The sequence below is a fragment of the Danio rerio genome, chromosome 23, assembly GCF_052040795.2.
Source record: "Danio rerio strain M-AB ecotype USA chromosome 23, GRCz13ab, whole genome shotgun sequence".
NCBI lineage: Eukaryota > Metazoa > Chordata > Actinopteri > Cypriniformes > Danionidae > Danio > Danio rerio.
This window is the reverse complement of record NC_141043.1, coordinates 19,905,558-19,922,490: the sequence shown is the minus strand read 5'-3', so window position 1 is coordinate 19,922,490 and position 16,933 is coordinate 19,905,558. Positions and strand designations below refer to the sequence as shown.

Sequence of the window (16,933 nt, the reverse complement as noted above, 5' to 3'; positions counted from 1 at the left end):
AATAAACATGTTTACAGTAGTATAGCAATAAATATTAGTGTTCAATAAATATGTTTTAGAGGAGCTATAAATATTAATCTTCAATAAATAAGCCAATGTTGCAGTATGGAAGAGGAAGCACGAAAGTGAGGAAGATTGGTAAACAGGAGACAGGGGATGGAATTTTTTACATTGAAATGTATACATCACCAGAACGCTGAATAAATAAGCTTTACATTGTTGTATGGTTTGTTAGGATAGGGCAATATTTAGCTATGAGTCTATCACTGGTCACCGTTTGGTGAATACAGTATGTTCATGTACTTTATGGCAATATCTCTCAAACCCTGATTATATCAGTATTAGTCAGTTAAAATGATACAAGTGTTTAAGATTGATTACAGCAGTGTGTAAATGAAGCAAACAGATTTATATTGAATGAAGCGTGTGTGTTCTGTACAATGTCAAAATTGTGTTTTGTTATAGTGTTGTAAAGTTTTGGATGAAGCGTTTCATTTTGCAAAAGTTCTGATGTGTTCTGCTGTTTGTGTGTGAAAGTGTAAATTGTGTGTAGTGTTTTGACAAAATGAGCCTTCATTTCAAAATTGTGCTTAAGCAATCAGAAACAACTGTAATTGAATGAGATTTAAGCTCTTCATATGAACGACTCTCTCTGGTGAGTTACTGTGCGCCTCCATCACAGTAGGTGGCAGTATGCACTTATAAACTGGTTCTTATACCCACCAATTAAACCTTATAAGAAGAAGTCACTGCGCATGCTTAGCAGATTGAACTTTAGGATTCTGCACTTGTGGTGTTCCACATGTATATGGAGAACTTATTCTTGGCATAAGTTACTTGGAGACAAATATGAAATGCACTTGCAGTTCCTTTTGCATGTTGATGATTTAATTTTTGCACTGATCCCTTCAAAACAAGCTACTGGGGCGTGAACACTGGTGCATGAGCTTGAACAAGACTGATGTAGTAATGTTGTAATTGTCTAATGAAAAAAGTAAAAAAGTTAAATAGTTTGCATGCTTTATGTACTTTTTGTAGATTACTGAACTTCTGTGCTGCCAACTAAGACGAATCGAATTGAAGTAACACACCAGATTTTAATAACCATACATGGACAAGACCAAAACTTGTAACAAAGAAGTATCTTGAGTTGAAGTGTTTTACTGACATCGAGTGAATCGAAGAATACATTTAGTCAGAAAACACAACGCATTTGAATTCAATTAGCTGCATAGTAGTTACACAGACCTATTACAACCATGTTGAATTTACACATTTAAATTGTGTTCATAAAACACATCCAAGGAAGTTTAAATTTACTTGATTCATTTAGATCCACAATGGGTGCTACAATTAAATTGATTCAACAAAAAAAAATGTTTTGATTGTAGTAGAAGGCATTTTAGCTGCTGCTTCTTCTTGACGTGCTGTTTTTTTTTTTTTTTTTTTTTTTTACCTGCCCTTTCCTTTCCTTTTCGGCTTCACCTGGCCACTCTCTCACATCCTCCCATGTCTGTTTAAGTGCTTTTGTGGAGGCACAGAGAAGATATAAATTGAAGCATAGTGCATTGCTGCCAGAAGTCTAACAGATTAAGATTTTTTAAATGCTGTTTAAATTGATCACTTCATTACAGTGTAATGGTGAATAATATTAAATGACAATAATTATATTGTTGTATAAAGTCTGACTGGCAGCAGGACAAATTAAACACCAGGCCACCAAAAATCCTCCTGATCCTTTCAATAGAGTTTTGAATACAGTTCATACTGTTTATGATTTTGTAACCAAAATGTGTTATTATTTACTTTATAACCCCTTATTTCAATGTCATTCTGTGTTCTTGTGTTGATTTGTATGTATGTACTGAAAAAGAAAACATTTATTGTGTGATTGTGCACACTTGTCGTATAAAGCTTTTTCTTATTTCTCTGGACACACTTTTCAAATAAATTTCAGCAGCTGAATAACAAACATTATAATGTCCCAGGCCATCAAACAGAACATTATAGAAGATGTCTGGCCTTTCATAATACAAAATATCTGCTACAGATCACTGACTTCAAAACATTTAATGTGATTTAAGTGAAATTACATTGTACATTTTAAAATGAGCAGGTTGGAGAAATGATTAAATGATTGTGCTTTAAAAGATGAGACTAGTTTAGAAAAAAAACGTGTTAACGCGTTTGTTGCATTTGTTTTGGCCCCAACGGCCTTCCATAGACTACGCTTGTCAGGTCCTACGTGATGACGTTACTGATATGCAAATTAGTGCATGATGTCATCTGGCAACATTTAGCTTACTTTTCAAAGTAGCTAACTATGCCCACTCCCAAAGAGTTGGCAATAGTAAAGTCGATGGTCGACGCACAGCTTTAAAGGAAATGAAGTGAATTTGGTCGTTTAAAAATTACTTTCAACGTATTTTCAAGTAAAATTAAAACGAAAGCATAATTCTCTTGAACAATGTTGTTCACATATCACATTTGAGATCGGCTCCCGCTACTTTCACTTTTCATAGAAAGAGTAAAAATACGTGAGAAATATGGGAAAATACTTAAGAACAACTCACTGCGTCGGATACTGGTTGACACCCAGATCCCTCAAAGTCCCTCGAAACATGAGTGTGTCCGCTGATCGACTGAGCCATTCTTGTCTTTTGTCGTTCATAAGACAGCATAGATATATACATTAGATGTCGCCTACCTTGTTGTTGGCTATTGGAAGGAATGCGTCAACAGAGGCGCCATTTTAGTACAGGGTAGCGCTCCCTTGAAATAAATGCGGGACCAAGCTAGAGGACTGTGGCCATCCAGAGCCACGTACGTGCATTCGCTTCTCATACTGCCGGAGGAAGCGATTCGTTTGTATATGAATCTCCGTTATGAACGACTCGTTCTCTTAGCCGACTACTAGTTTCTGGCAGCGCAGCATCTCGTTGTCGTATTTCTTTTGCATTGTTTGCTGATTTTATTCAACAGAACTAGCGAAAGCCGAGTGTTTAGTGCGAGTTGGTGGTCCTTTATGGTTTACCAAATGGTTGAGATGTTGATTTATGGTAAAAGTACCAGTATTAATAAAAATATAATATAAAAATCTAAAAATATGAAGTGTAAGACCAATTTAATTAAAACAAAATCAAAATAAAACATTTTTAATACTAAATCAAAGCCTAAGCCATAAAATATTTCAGATTTTAATTTAACATAGTAATATACAGTATCCCTGCTGAAAAATCCAGGCTGGTTTTAGCTGGTCGACCAGGCTGGTTTTAGAGGGGTTTTGGCCACTTCCAGGCTGGTTTCCAGCCATTTCCAGCCTGGTCTTAGCTGGTCAGGCTGGGAGATGACCAGCTAAAACCAGCTTGACCAGCCTAGCCAAGCTGGGAGTCCAGCCAAAACCAGCTATATCCAGCTTAAACCAGGCTGGTCAAGCTGGTTTTAGCTGGATTTGGCTGGTCATTTTCCAGCCTGACCAGCTAAGACCAGGCTGGAAATGGCTGGAAATCAGCCTGAAAATGGCCAAAACCCCTCTAAAACCAGCCTGGTCAACCAGCTAAAACCAGCCAACCAGCCTAGGCTGGTTTAAGCTGGATTTTTCAGCAGGGACACGTTTATTTATTTATCTTTTTAATAATAAAACCAAAATCAAGTGAATTAGTGCAACAGGATTTAGTTTGCTTGTTTAGTTTAACTTCGAGTGCTTCCAGAAGATGGAACTCCTGTTTATTTTAAGGTATTAACCAATCAATCAAACTTCAAAAACTCCCAAAGTGTGGGTGTGTTTGTGTGTGTGTGTGTGTGTGTGTGTGTGTGTGTGTGTGAGTGAATAATGTGTGTAAGAGAGAGTGTGGGAAACAGTGGGATTGTACCTGTGTGTGCATGTGTGTGTATGTGTGTAAAAGAGAGAGTATATGAGTGTGTAAAAGAGTGTATTTATATGTGTTTGTGTGTGTGCGTGTGACCATGTATATGTATAACAACATCGGTATTACACAGATATTACGAGGAGATGATGAATTATGTGGACATTATGTATGACATGCAATCCTAATAAATATATTTCATTTTCAGAAAGTAAAACTACAAATAATTTCCTGTAGGGGTTGGGTTTAGAGATAAGATTTGGGGTTAGAGCAATCGAAAGTACGATTTGTGTGTGTGTGTGTGTGTGTGTGTGTGTGTGTGTGTGTGTGTGTGAGAGAGAGAGAGAGAGAGAGAGAGAGAGAGAGAGAGAGAGAGAGAGAGAGAGTATGTTTGTGAGTGAACATGCTAAATTATTTAATCAGTAAAGGGATTTTCTGGTAAAAGGGCCTGGTGATGCGAGTTCTTGTACAATAGAAACTATTGACATCCATCAAATATTTACAAAAAACAAACAAACAATCAATTATAAATATCTTACAATTGTGCTAATGCTGGTACACCAGTATTTGCCATTTAAGAGGTAATTATCTTTAAAAGTTGTTATTTCCACACATAAGTTCTAAAAATGTATTCTATTAACTCCAAAAGTCCTAAAAGTGTCGAAAAATATACTTAAGAAATTATTTCAGTATATTCATGAATAAATAACAAGCTGTATCATATTTATTCTGTGAATGATCAAAAGTTATTATTTCTCAGCAAACAGTCCATTCAGACTGCAGAAATGCATGATATAAAAATATTAGTTTTGCTTTTTTACCTTTGACATAAAGTGACAAATCAACCATTTGGTCGAGCATGTTTTTGAAAAATTTGTACAAACACACTAAATATTTTCCATGGCACCAAGTAACATAACTTTGTAAAGTTAGGGCTCTTAGAGGGTAATTTTAAAAAAAATAAGCTTACCTTACACATTTTTACTAAGAACAACTCACATGATGTCAGGACTGATTTTCTTGTTTTTGATTTTGATGTAGAAGCAATGTTGTGACGAGTGCTTTTGATTGAGTTAGTGACAACTAGTGGATTTTTTTGGCATAACATACTTCAATCAAGTGGTAGAGATGGCTCAGGTTTAGTTAAGTTAGGTTCTTCTCTCAATAAGATAGGGTCAGTCAAATATGGTCAACCATTTGGTAGCATTTGCAGCGTCTTCCGGTAGAATCATGGGCGGGCACAATAAATATCAAATTTCTTTCGAGCATTTTTTTTTGAAGAGGACACAAATAATACAACCGAATTGTACTAATAAAGATATGTCCCCACAGTTAAAAATGGTTTCATCATTTTTATTATAGCATGGAGACTACGTCACTATTATTATTTTAAAGTTTTTCTCAGGTTCAACAACAAAGCAAATTTTACTTCAAAACTATTTATTGCATTGTTTGTTTTGTTGTTTACAGTCAACAGACTGACTCCTGAAGCAGAATAAATGCAGAAAAAGACATTTTCCACACTCATAATAACTAACTTGTTTACATTACATTTGTTAAATTTACAGATCATATTGTAAATCAGTGAGCCTGTGAAAGCCGGTAAACAGCCACAACTCCGAAAACATTAAAAAATGGTTCACCCCAAAAGAAATGTCATTATTCCTTCAATAAAAGCACAACACCCTTACCTGACACTGTACATCTGACAGACCCTGCTCTGCCTGTTCCTCAATCATTTCTTTCCCCTTTCCCTGTGATTGATAATGTGACATTAGTATTTTCATAAGCACTCATTCTGAAAGCCAAATTGCTTAACATGTGAAGTTTTTGTACTTGACGTTTAGCTGCACTGAAAAATGATCATATGTCTATTTTCTCTGTCATTTTGTCCAATACATGACACTGCAATGCAAGTTAAATATACTGTAGAACATTTTATAAACAGTGGTAATTCAAAGTGATTTACATAAAGATTGCAAAACTATCATAAAAATAATCACAACAATAAAAACAGAGAATTAAAAAATAATTCCGTCTGGCCCTAGTGATCACACAGGCATTCCTGACAAAAAGCTTGTGTTTGTGTGTATGGACTATCCGCCCTGCCTGTTAAATTTGATCTAATCATGTCCTGAAACACTCCTCCTCTCCTGCTTTCACTTCTCATACTGACGGAGAGAGCGACTCGGTTGTGAATGAATCCCCGTCATGATACTCCTTCATTTAGCTGGCAATAATACAAGTTTTTGGCAGCGCAAAATCTCGTTGTCATATTTCCTTTGCATTGTTTGCTGATTTTATTCAACAAAACTAGCATAAGCCGAGTATTTAGTGTAAGTTAGTGCTGCTTTGCCTTATGGTGAATGCAGTAAAGTGACCGCATTATCATCAATAACCTGCTTAGCACAAAAATTCATAACATACAAAAACATAAAAAACTGAATCTTACCTATTAAATGTTCTGCTGTTGTGCTTTGTTTTCTTTGTTTGCTCATAACACCCGATGACTGCGCCAAAGTCCAGCATTTCAAGTAATAACACTGTCTTGACTAGTGCAGTTGAATGACACTTGTCCTGGGAAAATTGTACAAATATGGTGCGCTGTTGACGCATGCTCAGGGTCCCTATGCGATATCTAGAGTATCTATCTATGGTCATCACCTAGTGTTTGTTCCAAGTAAGCATGTTCATGCAGGGCCAATGCTGGCTTTTTGCGTTCATAGTAAGCTATAGCCAGGCCACATCAAATCTAAACAGGCCCAGAGAGTCAGGGCCGGCGCGTCCATAGAGGTGACTTAGGCGGCCGCCTAGGGCGGGAGTATAGAGAGGGCGGCATCCGCGACACCTCCGATACCACCTGCGTCCTTAGATATATTCGCGCATAGACGCAATAGAGAGGGCGGCATCAGCCACACCTTCATCAGCACCCGCGTGTCCTCAGTTATATCCGCGCATAGTGATGCGGAATAGAGGTCTGCGACACCCGCACGTCCTCAGTTATATCCGCGCATAGGGCGGCAGAATAGAACGCGGTGTCCGCGACACATCCCTCACTCCCTCCCTCAGCACCCGCGCATCCTCAGTTATATCCACGCATAGGGCGGCAGAATAGAGGTCCGCAACACCTCACTTCATTTTCATATCCGGTCACTTTCATTTTCACATTGGGGTTGAGGGCGGTGTGATCGTCCTCTGCAGTTCAGCTTGCTCCGGCCCTGCAGAGAGGGCTAGCCTGTAACTTCTGTGGGTTCTATATGAGTAGCCCACACTTGTACACAGCCCACATTAATGCCTGGTGTGGGCCAGTTCATTCAGGCAGGACTATCACTTTGAAACTATTACAGCACACCTTGATTATTTGACAGTAGGGTATGGTACGTTGAACTGTATGCTTTCAACAAACTGAGATTCCTGATTTATTGTTGTTTTAAAGTCCAGTGGTGTTTGCGAGTAGACTTTCCTAACAGCTATTTTTGTAACACGTATGCCCTTAGCTGTCCACACTTGTGTATGACCAAACACCCAAAGCACTTCACAATCATGAGGGGGGTCTCTCCATACCACCACCAGTGTGCAGCATCCTCTTGGATGATGTGACAGCAGCCAGAGGACAATGGCGCCAGTGCGCTCACCACACACCAGCTATTGATGGAGACAGTGACAGTGATAGAGCCAATTAAGTTGATGGGAATGATTGAGAAGCCATAATGGGTAAAGGCCAATGAAGGGAATTTGGCCAGGACACCGGGGTTTCACCCCTACTCTTTACAAGAAGGTGCCATCTGATATTAAATGGCCACAGAGAGTCAGTACCTCGATTTAACATCTTATCCAAAAGACAACACTCACTGACAGTATAGTGCCCTCATCATTATATTGGGTACACAGTTTTAAGAACCCCCTGCTGGCCTTACTAACACCACTTCCAACAGCAACCTGGTTTTCCCATGTGTTCTCCCATTCTAATACTGACCAGGCTCAGCCCCGCTTAGCTTCAGTGAGTAACCGGTCTTGAGCTGCAGAGTGATATGGCTGTGGCCATAGTGGCTGTGGATAAAGTTTGGTCTCTGGATGTCAGCTTACGCTGTTTTCTCCTTTCTGATTGGCTAAAGGCTGATTTATACTCCTGCGTTGAGTGATCACCATGACCCACGGTGCCTGCCTTGCATTTAGTCGAACATTTATACTTCTGTGAGCTGTTTGTGTTGCTCTGCAATAACACTTCTGAAATGCTAGCTGGCAGTAGGTTTTTATGTCCCTCCGTGTCGAGTTTTTCTACTTTTGTTTTTTCTGAATGCTACAAGTAGATAAAACTCGCTCATTCAGAGGCGGGGACTGGCTGGTGTGCAATAACTTTAATCGAAAGGTAAAACAAAAGTTTCCATCTAGAGTTCCTCCCGGGGACTCCACACTTCACACATCAAGCTCACAGCTCTAAGCACAGCCCATGCTTGTCACCGCTACCAAGCCAACCTATCACAGAGCTTGCGCTACGTGTCGTTGCCATGTGTAGTTACATTTTGACATGAAGTGCATGTCAGCGTCGGCGAGGCACATGTTTATTCTTAGTCCAGGTTCACACCAAACTTGGAGCACCATGTTACTTTCTCTAGTTTCCTCATGGGATAATTTTTCACCTCATGTGATTTCTTTCATTCATTTTCTTTTCAGCCTAGACCAGGGATGGGCAAACTTGATCCTCGAGGGCCGGTGTCCCTGCAGAGTTTTGTTCCAACACTAGTCAAAAACACCTGAACAAACTAATCAGTGTCTTCAAGATCATTTGAACTCTATAGACCTTTTTCATGGCTGCTGCATGGAGGGCGCCATAGTGACCAGCGTCTTCCGGTAGAATGCTAAAAACTTCCGTTTACAGCATGTACAACTGGTAATTTGCGCTCCGAAAATGGGTTTCAATAACGTTTTTAATGGATAACAGAGTGTTTTTGTGACACACAACTTAGAAATGTGTCTGTTAAAGCCGTTATAATGTCACATGTGGTTCAAGTGCATCTGAAAATCAGGGAAAATGTTCTCCTAGTTCACGTGTCTGCCATTAGAAATACAGTGGGTGTGTGCGTTCACGGCCTGTCAGCTGTTAGTTCAGCGGCTCTTTAACACACACACACACACGCACACACACACACACACAGAGAGAGAGAGAGAGAGAGAGAGAGAGAGAGCAAACCAGAGTACTGGCATGAAACTTAACAGGTATGAAAGTCGTGCAATTTACAAAAATGACCAATAAAAGTCTGTTATTGATCCTCTGCTGACTGATTTGCTGTTCATTCTAATCGCGAGCCGTTTGTGTTTTATTTCGTGTGTTGTTTTTACCACGGTTTGTGTTTTTCTGTCATTTCGAAATGACACTAGCCTATATTTTCACTTTGTCACAGTTATTAAATCAGTGTGTCAGTGGCACAGTACAGGCTACGTGTGTGTGTCAAACATATTGGTGAATTACATTTGTTTGGGCTGGTTATATATTTGAAATAAAGAGAAAATGTTGACTTTAGCGATGACGAGGCTTCATTTAAACTGCAGAAGATGCCGTCTGACAACGAGGGGAAAATGCCTCACAGCAGCTGTTTTCCTTCCTATTAGATTGCATTTCTTTAAATGATCAGTCCAGGAGATGGTGCTGATGGACAACAGTATTAGTTCAAAGAGGATAAAAGCAGGTAAAATAGATTAAAACTATTGTTTCAAAGCTGTCCAAATGTGACTATTTACACGCATCAGCTGCCGACCGGAAGTTCTTCGCATTCTCCTTGCGCATACACTAAAGCAAAATGGGTAATTTTGCGTTCCAAGAAAAAGGTCTATAGGGAGGTCTGTTTGAATAGGGTTTGAGCTAAACTATGCAGGACACTCCAGGATCAAGTTTGCCCACACCTGGCCTAGACCCTTTATTAATCTGGGGTCGCCACAGTGGAATGAACTGCCAACTTATCCAGCATATGTTTTACACAGCAGATGCTCTTCCAGCACCAACCCATCACTGGGAAACACCCGTACACTTCCTTTCACAGGCATACAGCAAATTTAGCTTATTCAATTCACCTATTTGTCTATGGACTGTGGGGAAAACCAGAGCACCTGGAGGAAACCCATGCAAACATGGGGAGAACATGCAAACTTCACACAGAAATGCCAACTGACCCAGCCGAGGTTTGAACCAGCGATCTTCTTGCTGTGAGGAGATCGTGCTATCCACTGCACTACTGTGAAGCCCCTCATGTGATTTTTTTTAACTTGCACATTGATGCAATCAAAGTGAATTCTGCATGTCTCTCTTTTCACATTTGCAATAACTTTGTATGCAACTTACTTGAGCAAAAGCTTAATTCTGTGTTTGGGGTTGGTTCTTCTTGCCCTTTGACAGTGCATCACAGCGTGTTTTCATGTTTTTGGGGAATTTTTGGAATGACAAAAGGGTGAACTTCCTTTAACACTACAATAGGTCTTTTTTCAATGCTAGAAGGCACGCATTCAAAACAAACAAAGCCATAGTTTGGCGATGCCATGACTAAGTTCAGAATCATGGGAGATGTCATCTTTATCATATATCCAACATCAACATTAATGTATAATATCAGACTCGGGCAGAAATCACATTTATGGATGGGCAAATGTCTGCAAGATTTATCGAAGAGAAACGTGGCCAAGGAATTTTAATAATGACAGCGAAAGCATGAAATAATCAATGTCTTCTATATTTTGACAAACTTTCTTATTTTTTTTCTCCCAAATTCTGCAAGAAATTTTTTATCAAATGAAAGCAGCCAAAGACATGCTCAATCTACAGAAATTTAATAAAATCAGACAAAATATGATAGTACCAGTGATTTATTCTTACCGTCTTCCTTTTTCTCTTTTATTTTACAGAAAACCCCATGAAACGTGGCATTGACATCATCTTGAAGCATTTTTCTGTCATTTGTATTGTTACTTAATTCATATGAAAGGTTTTCGTAAGCCGCCCTAGGTTGGTCTCCCACAAACAGGCGTTCAGTAAAATCCAGGCGGAGGCTGGCCCCATGAGGTAAAGTTTAGAAGGGATAAAGTTAGTGGCCTACTGCTGCATTCAAGCAATAGTATCTGGATGCAGCCTTTATGATGCAAGCTGAGACTGCATCACTCAGCAATGCAATGTCAGACACAATGCACTCAAATTGAGCTAGTGACGTCACTGTGACGGGTAGGGTTAGGGGTGGGGTTAGGTGAGCCCATTAAAAAGCATTGGATGCAGCCCAGACTGCACTGCACCAGGTCTGCACCCAGACCCATCTCCGTTCAAGTCCTGGTTTACTGCCCTGACACCCACGACATGACTTTCGTACACGACTGCTGCCAGTCGCACGGAATTGTCATATTGTACGTGTAATCATAAACGTCTCAAAAATATGGAATAAAATCACTGTCATAAATATTTCGTGCGTAAATAAAATTCAAGCATCCGTATAGGAATAAAATCACTGTCATAAATATTTCGTGCGTAAATAAAATTCAAGCATCCGTATAGGAATAAAATCACTGTCATAAATATTTCATGCGTAAATAAAATTCACGCATCCGTAATTTGGATTAAAATCCCTGTCATAAATATCCGGGATCGCCACAGCGGAATGAACCGGCAAATTATCCAGCAAGTTTTTACGCAGCAAATGCCCTTCCAGCCGCAACCCATCTCTGGGAAACCTCCACACACACATTCACACACATACTACTCATACACTACGGACAATTTAGCCTACCCAATTCACCTGTACCGCACGTCTTTGGTGGGGGAAGCATCCGTATAGGAATAAAATCACTGTCATAAATATTTCATGCATAAATAAAATTCACGCATCCGTAATTTGGATTAAAATCCCTGTCATAAATATTTTGTGCGTAAATAAAATGCTCGCATCCGTAATTTGCAATAAAATCACAGTGACAGTACATACACAGACAGCATGACCGTCCTTCTCGCAGATGGCCATGGCGTGACCGCAGTATAAACTCGCACGTCTTTTTTGACTTCAGCCATCATTTAAACATGGGCGCGCGCTCTCTAACCGAAAGCAAGAGACGCGTCACTATAGCAACCTCTCGCGACACAACCTCTCCGATGTTGCACCTCGTGATATTTGTAAACAAAACTTGTTGATCATATTTAATAATAGCATTTGACAGTAACGGAGGAACAGCATGAAATGTAGCGAAGTAAGAGTAAAGATTTTTCTCTAATTATTTACTTGAGTAGGAGTAAAAGTACATATAGCCTATTTAAATGTACTCAAAAAGTACACGTTACCCAATAATTTTAATCAAGTGAATGTAATTCGTTACTACCCACCTCTGCATTCTTACACACAAAGGGGAGAGCAGGGGACAAAGTTACACTTTTTGGTTTTGGTCAAATAATAAATGAAGTATTGGGGTTAGACGAACCTTTTGTTTTTTACCAACAAAACACAAGCCTCTCCTACAAATGAGCACTGAAAGTGATCGCCGGACAGATGGTTTCTGTACAGTATTGCCAAAAGTGCCAGGTGTAAAAGTGTTACTATTTACCCCACCTGCGGGGCAAGTTGTAACAGACAGGGGGGTAACACATGCTTAAAAAGCCATATTAAACACAATTAATTTAAATTTTGTTTACTTTTAAAAGTAGCTATATTTTCTCAGTATTTGTAAATATTTTTATTCTACATAGTACAGTATGTTCATTTATTCATAGAATTCATAGAATTTGTAATATTATCCATTAATATACAGTGCATCTATTTGTAGTATTAGCAAGAAAATTATTTTAGTCTATCAAAAAATAAATAAATAAATGAATAAAAAAATAAAAATTCTATTAAAATAATTTTATTTAAAAAAGTTCTCAACATTGCATGTTCTCCCTGCATTCGCATGGGTTTCCTCCGGATTCCCCCACCAAAGACATGCGATAAAGGTGAATTGGGTAGGCTAAATTGTCCGTAGTGTATGAGTATGTGTGTGAATGTGTGTGTGGAGGTTTCCCAGAGATGGGTTGCGGCTGGAAGGGCATCTGCTGCGTAAAAACTTGCTGGCTAATTTGGCGGTTCATTCCGCTGTGGCGATCCCGGATTAATAAAGGGACTAAGCCGACAAGAAAATTAATGAATGAAGTTCTCAACATTACACTCAAAATAAAAATAAAAATTGTCAGATTAGTTGGTGTCCAACAGTGTGTGCCTGAATTGTATCACACTGTTACAACGAACCCCGCTGTGTCGTGTTTTCTTCAAAACTGGCTAGCAGTCACTGTGTTTTTTACATCTTTCAAAATGGTTTAATCTTTGAGCCTAGAAAACAATGATCACAACAAATTAAAGATTTACATGCACTTTCACAGATTTTTTTTAAATAAAAAAATTTGACTATAATAAAAATACTTTTATGCTGCAAATCCAAATTTTGCCAAACTTTTTCAATAGTTGGCAGAAAGATGTCTGCGACACTGTGGTGAAAACCTTGGAGGCATGCCATGGTCAACCCTGAGCAAATACCTTAAAACTCTGTTACTTTTAACCCTGCGTTACTTTGTCCCCCTTGCGCCCCAACACCCAATTCTGTTGCCTATAAATATGCTCAAATGCTCTCTTTAACTCTTGTGTATTGTTACTACCCTTTCATGATGTTAGTGGCTGATTTTGCCCCATTGACCTCCATTATAATGACACTTTTTGATTGTAAAGCCTTGACACCAAATAATCATGTATTCTTGATTGTCGGTGGTTTTCCTGGTTGAGAAGAGGAAACATTTGTCATTTTTACTGTTGATCATTAGTTTGCACTATTAAACCTTTAGAAAGGCCTGTGCAAAAAAGCATCTGGCTTTTACATGGAGTTCTTTTGAGTTTAACAACCAATAGTGCTTGCGTGTGTGCGTGTGTGTGTGTGTGTGTGTGTGTGTGTAAATACACTCGCTTACTAATAGAATTTTAATAGATTCAGTGTTAAATCAAAGATTCCACAAATGTAAGTTTGAGTAGACAGATCTTCAGATTGTCTGTAAATCTGATGAGTAACATGATTTTGTCTTTGTCTCCAGCAGGATGAAGCATTTGTGAATCAGATGCCTCATCAGAACCAGCAGCATGTGGAGGTTGTAACCAGTAGGGGACCAAATCAGATCCCTGAACCACAGCCTGAGGAGCAGCAACAGAATGAACCTGAGAGACCTCAGCAGAGAGATTTAGCAATAAATGGAAGAGTCCGTGGGGTTCTGCGTGGTCTTCAGTCTGCTCGCCCTCTCAGAAGAATGAGAGAACAGGTTAGTCAGTCTTTACTCAGTCTTAGAATTAAAAACGAGTCTACACTGAATGTGCTTTTCCAGGATTGTTCCCCAAAAATCAAGCATCCATCTGCTCATCAGTGCTGGAAAAATAAATGTGTTACTTAGTTACGTTTTAAAGTAAGTGATGTAAAATATCTGTTGTATTTGCATTGTTTTTAGATTAAGATTAAAATGGTCATATATGATTTTTTACCCAACACTAATGCTTGTAAATATGCTCAAATGTTCTCTTTAACCCTTGTGTATAGTTACTACTCTTTAATTATGTTAGAGGCTGTATTTTGCTCCATTGACGTCATTATAACGACACTTGGCTTGAAATCATATAATCATGCATTCTTGATTGTTTGGGGGCTTTCTCAGTTAGGAGGAAATAGGGTCACACTTTACAATAAGGTTCATTATTTAATGTTAATTAATGCATTTACTAACATGAACAAACAATGAACAATGCATTTACCACTGTATTTGTTCATGTTAGTTAACATTAGTTCATTTAAATACAGTAGTTCATTGTTAGATCATGTTAACTCATGGTGCATTAACTAATGTTAACAAGCATGGACTTGGATGTTAATAATGCATTAGTAAATGTTCAATTATGATTAATAAATGCTGTACATGTGTTGTTCATGATTAGTTCATGTTAGTTAATGCATTAACTAATGAACCTTATTGTAAAGTGTTACCGGAAATAGTTTTACTGTTGATCATTAGTCAGCAGAAAGAAAAAAAAGTGTCTGATTTTTATGTGGAGTTCTATTGAGTAAATCAACTCATAGTGTGCGTGCATTAATACTTACAGAGTTTTGGTAGATTCAGTGTTAAATCATAGATTCCACATATAGAAGTTTGAGTTGACAGATCTTCAGATTGTCTGTAAATCTGATGAGTAATGTGATTTTGTCTTTGTCTGCAGGATAAAGCATTTGTGAATCAGATGCCTCTTCAGAACCAGCAGCATGTGGAGGTTGTAGCCAGTAGGGGACAAAATCAGATCCCTGAACCACAGCCTGAGGAGCAGCAACAGAATGAACCTGAGAGACCTCAGCAGAGAGATTTAGTAATAAATGGAAGAGTTCGAGGGGTTCTGCGTGGTCTTCAATCTGCTCGTCCTCTCAGAAGAATGAGAGAACAGGTTAGTTTCTGCTTTCTGTTTTACCCATGCAGAATTAAGAATTTGTCTACCCTTTTAAAGTAAGTTTCTACTATTTTTTTTAAAAGTAAGTGATGTAAAAAAATATGTTATATCTGCATTATTTTTAGATTAAGATTAAAATGGTCATATCTTACTTTTTAACTCAATGCTGTTGCTTATAAATATGCTCAAATGTTCTCTTTACCCTTGTGTATTGTTACTACCCTTTCATTATGTTAGTGGCTGTTTTTGCCCCATTGACTTCCATTTAAATGACACTTTTTGATTGTAAAGCCTTGACGCCCAATAATCATGTATTCTTAATTGTTTGTGGTTTTCCTGGTTGAGAAAAGGAAATATTTGTCATTTTTACAGTTAATTATTAGTTTGCACTATTATCCCATTAGAAAGGCCTATGCAAAAAAAAGTGTCTGGCTTTTATATGAAGTAATATGAAGTAAAACAACAAATCATAGTGTGCATGCATAAATACACTCACGTATAAAGTTTTGGTAGATTCCAGCCATTTGAGTAAACAGATCTTCAGGTTGTCTGTAAATCTGTTGAGTTACATGATTTTGTCTATGTCTCCAGCAGGATGAAGCATTTGTAAATCAGATGCCTCATCAGAACAAGCAGGATGTGGAGGTTGTAGCCAGTAGGGGACAAAATCGAATCCCTGAACCACAACCTGAGGAGCAGCAACAGAATGAACCTGACAGACCTCAGCAGAGAGATTTAGCAATAAATGGAAGAGTCCGTGGGGTTCTGCGTGGTCTTCAGGCTGCTCGCCCTCTCAGAAGAATGAGAGAACAGGTTTGTCAGTCTTAAAATTACGTATTCGTCTACACTGAATGTGCTTTTCCAGAATTGTTCCCCAAAAGAAAGTTGTGGTCAAATTAAGACTCAAAATCCCCCCAGAGTGGATGAAAACTTCCTCAACAGCACACAAGGGTTAGACGTGTTGTATCTGAAACTGACAGAAAGAGATTTTCATGATTATGTCTGTTCTTCAGCAGGACGACATTGTTAATCTCCAGAACCCTCCTCTCCGGCAACCTCGGCCTGGTCCACCGCCTACCTACATTCGCAGGACGGTGGTGGGCAGCATTGGAGATTTTGCACCCTATTGATGAGGAGCCTGAAAGATCAGCCTCAAAGATGAACAAATAAATCAATAAGAGATAAGAATGATATTTTTAAACAGAGTTAGACACAATTCTAATATCGACACAATTCTAATATTTTTGGCTCTATACACCAACACAATGGATTTTAAATTGAACGAACAAGATATGCTTTAACTACAGACTGTCGGCTTTAATTTGAGGCTATTTACATCCAAATCAGGTGAACACTGTAGAAATTACAGCAGTTTTCATATGTAAATATAAACCACATTCAAAGTCACTTAAATCACCGTTCTTCCCCATTCTGATGCTCGGTTTAAACTGCAATAGATCGTCTTGACCATGTCTACATGCCTAAGTGCATTGAGTTGCTGCCGTGTGATTGGCTGAATAGAAATTTGCATTAATGAGCAGTTAAACAGGTGTACCTAATAAAGTGGCCGGTGATTGTATATATACCGTATATAGCAGCAAT

At 38.6% G+C, this 16,933-nt stretch overlaps 2 protein-coding genes across 15 annotated transcripts in view; one reads left to right on the top strand and one right to left on the bottom strand.

The window, feature by feature from the left end:
- The window catches only part of fbxo44.7 (F-box protein 44, tandem duplicate 7), a 54,418-nt gene extending 51,737 nt beyond the window's left edge, over positions 1 to 2,681 (bottom strand). For 3 of the 5 annotated variants that reach the window (XR_015522956.1, XM_087306144.1, XM_087306151.1), the window contains exon 1: positions 2,574 to 2,681. Coding sequence is in view for 3 of the 5 variants with exons in the window: in XM_087306144.1 (XP_087162270.1) it covers positions 2,574 to 2,681 (108 nt within the window). In the remaining 2 variants the exon portion in view is untranslated. 5 annotated transcript variants of the gene reach the window in all.
- Positions 2,682 to 11,922: 9,241 nt separating this feature from the next.
- LOC137489161 (uncharacterized) lies at positions 11,923 to 16,532 on the top strand. 10 transcript variants are annotated; one of them, XM_087306785.1, is made up of 5 exons: positions 11,923 to 12,083; positions 13,945 to 14,166; positions 15,110 to 15,328; positions 15,923 to 16,144; positions 16,345 to 16,532. In XM_087306785.1, the coding sequence occupies exons 1-5, from the start codon at positions 12,069 to 12,071 to the stop codon at positions 16,459 to 16,461; spliced, it is 795 nt and encodes a 264-aa protein (XP_087162911.1). In that variant the 5' UTR covers positions 11,923 to 12,068; the 3' UTR covers positions 16,462 to 16,532. The 10 variants fall into 10 exon arrangements, with proteins under 10 accessions (XP_087162911.1, XP_087162918.1, XP_087162917.1 ...); XM_087306792.1 differs by having other exon boundaries at positions 11,938 to 12,083; positions 13,948 to 14,166; positions 15,926 to 16,144; positions 16,348 to 16,532; XM_087306791.1 differs by having other exon boundaries at positions 11,938 to 12,083; positions 13,948 to 14,166; positions 15,926 to 16,144.
- Positions 16,533 to 16,933: the final 401 nt, after the last annotated feature.

What these genes read in the sequence shown, in the direction of transcription:
- LOC137489161 (XM_087306785.1), top strand. An exon ending in TCAGAAGAATGAGAGAACAG is followed by an intron (nt 14,167 to 15,109) that starts GTTAGTCAGTCT and finishes CTTTGTCTGCAG; the next exon opens with GATAAAGCATTTGTGAATCA. An exon ending in TCAGAAGAATGAGAGAACAG is followed by an intron (nt 16,145 to 16,344) that starts GTTTGTCAGTCT and finishes TCTGTTCTTCAG; the next exon opens with CAGGACGACATTGTTAATCT.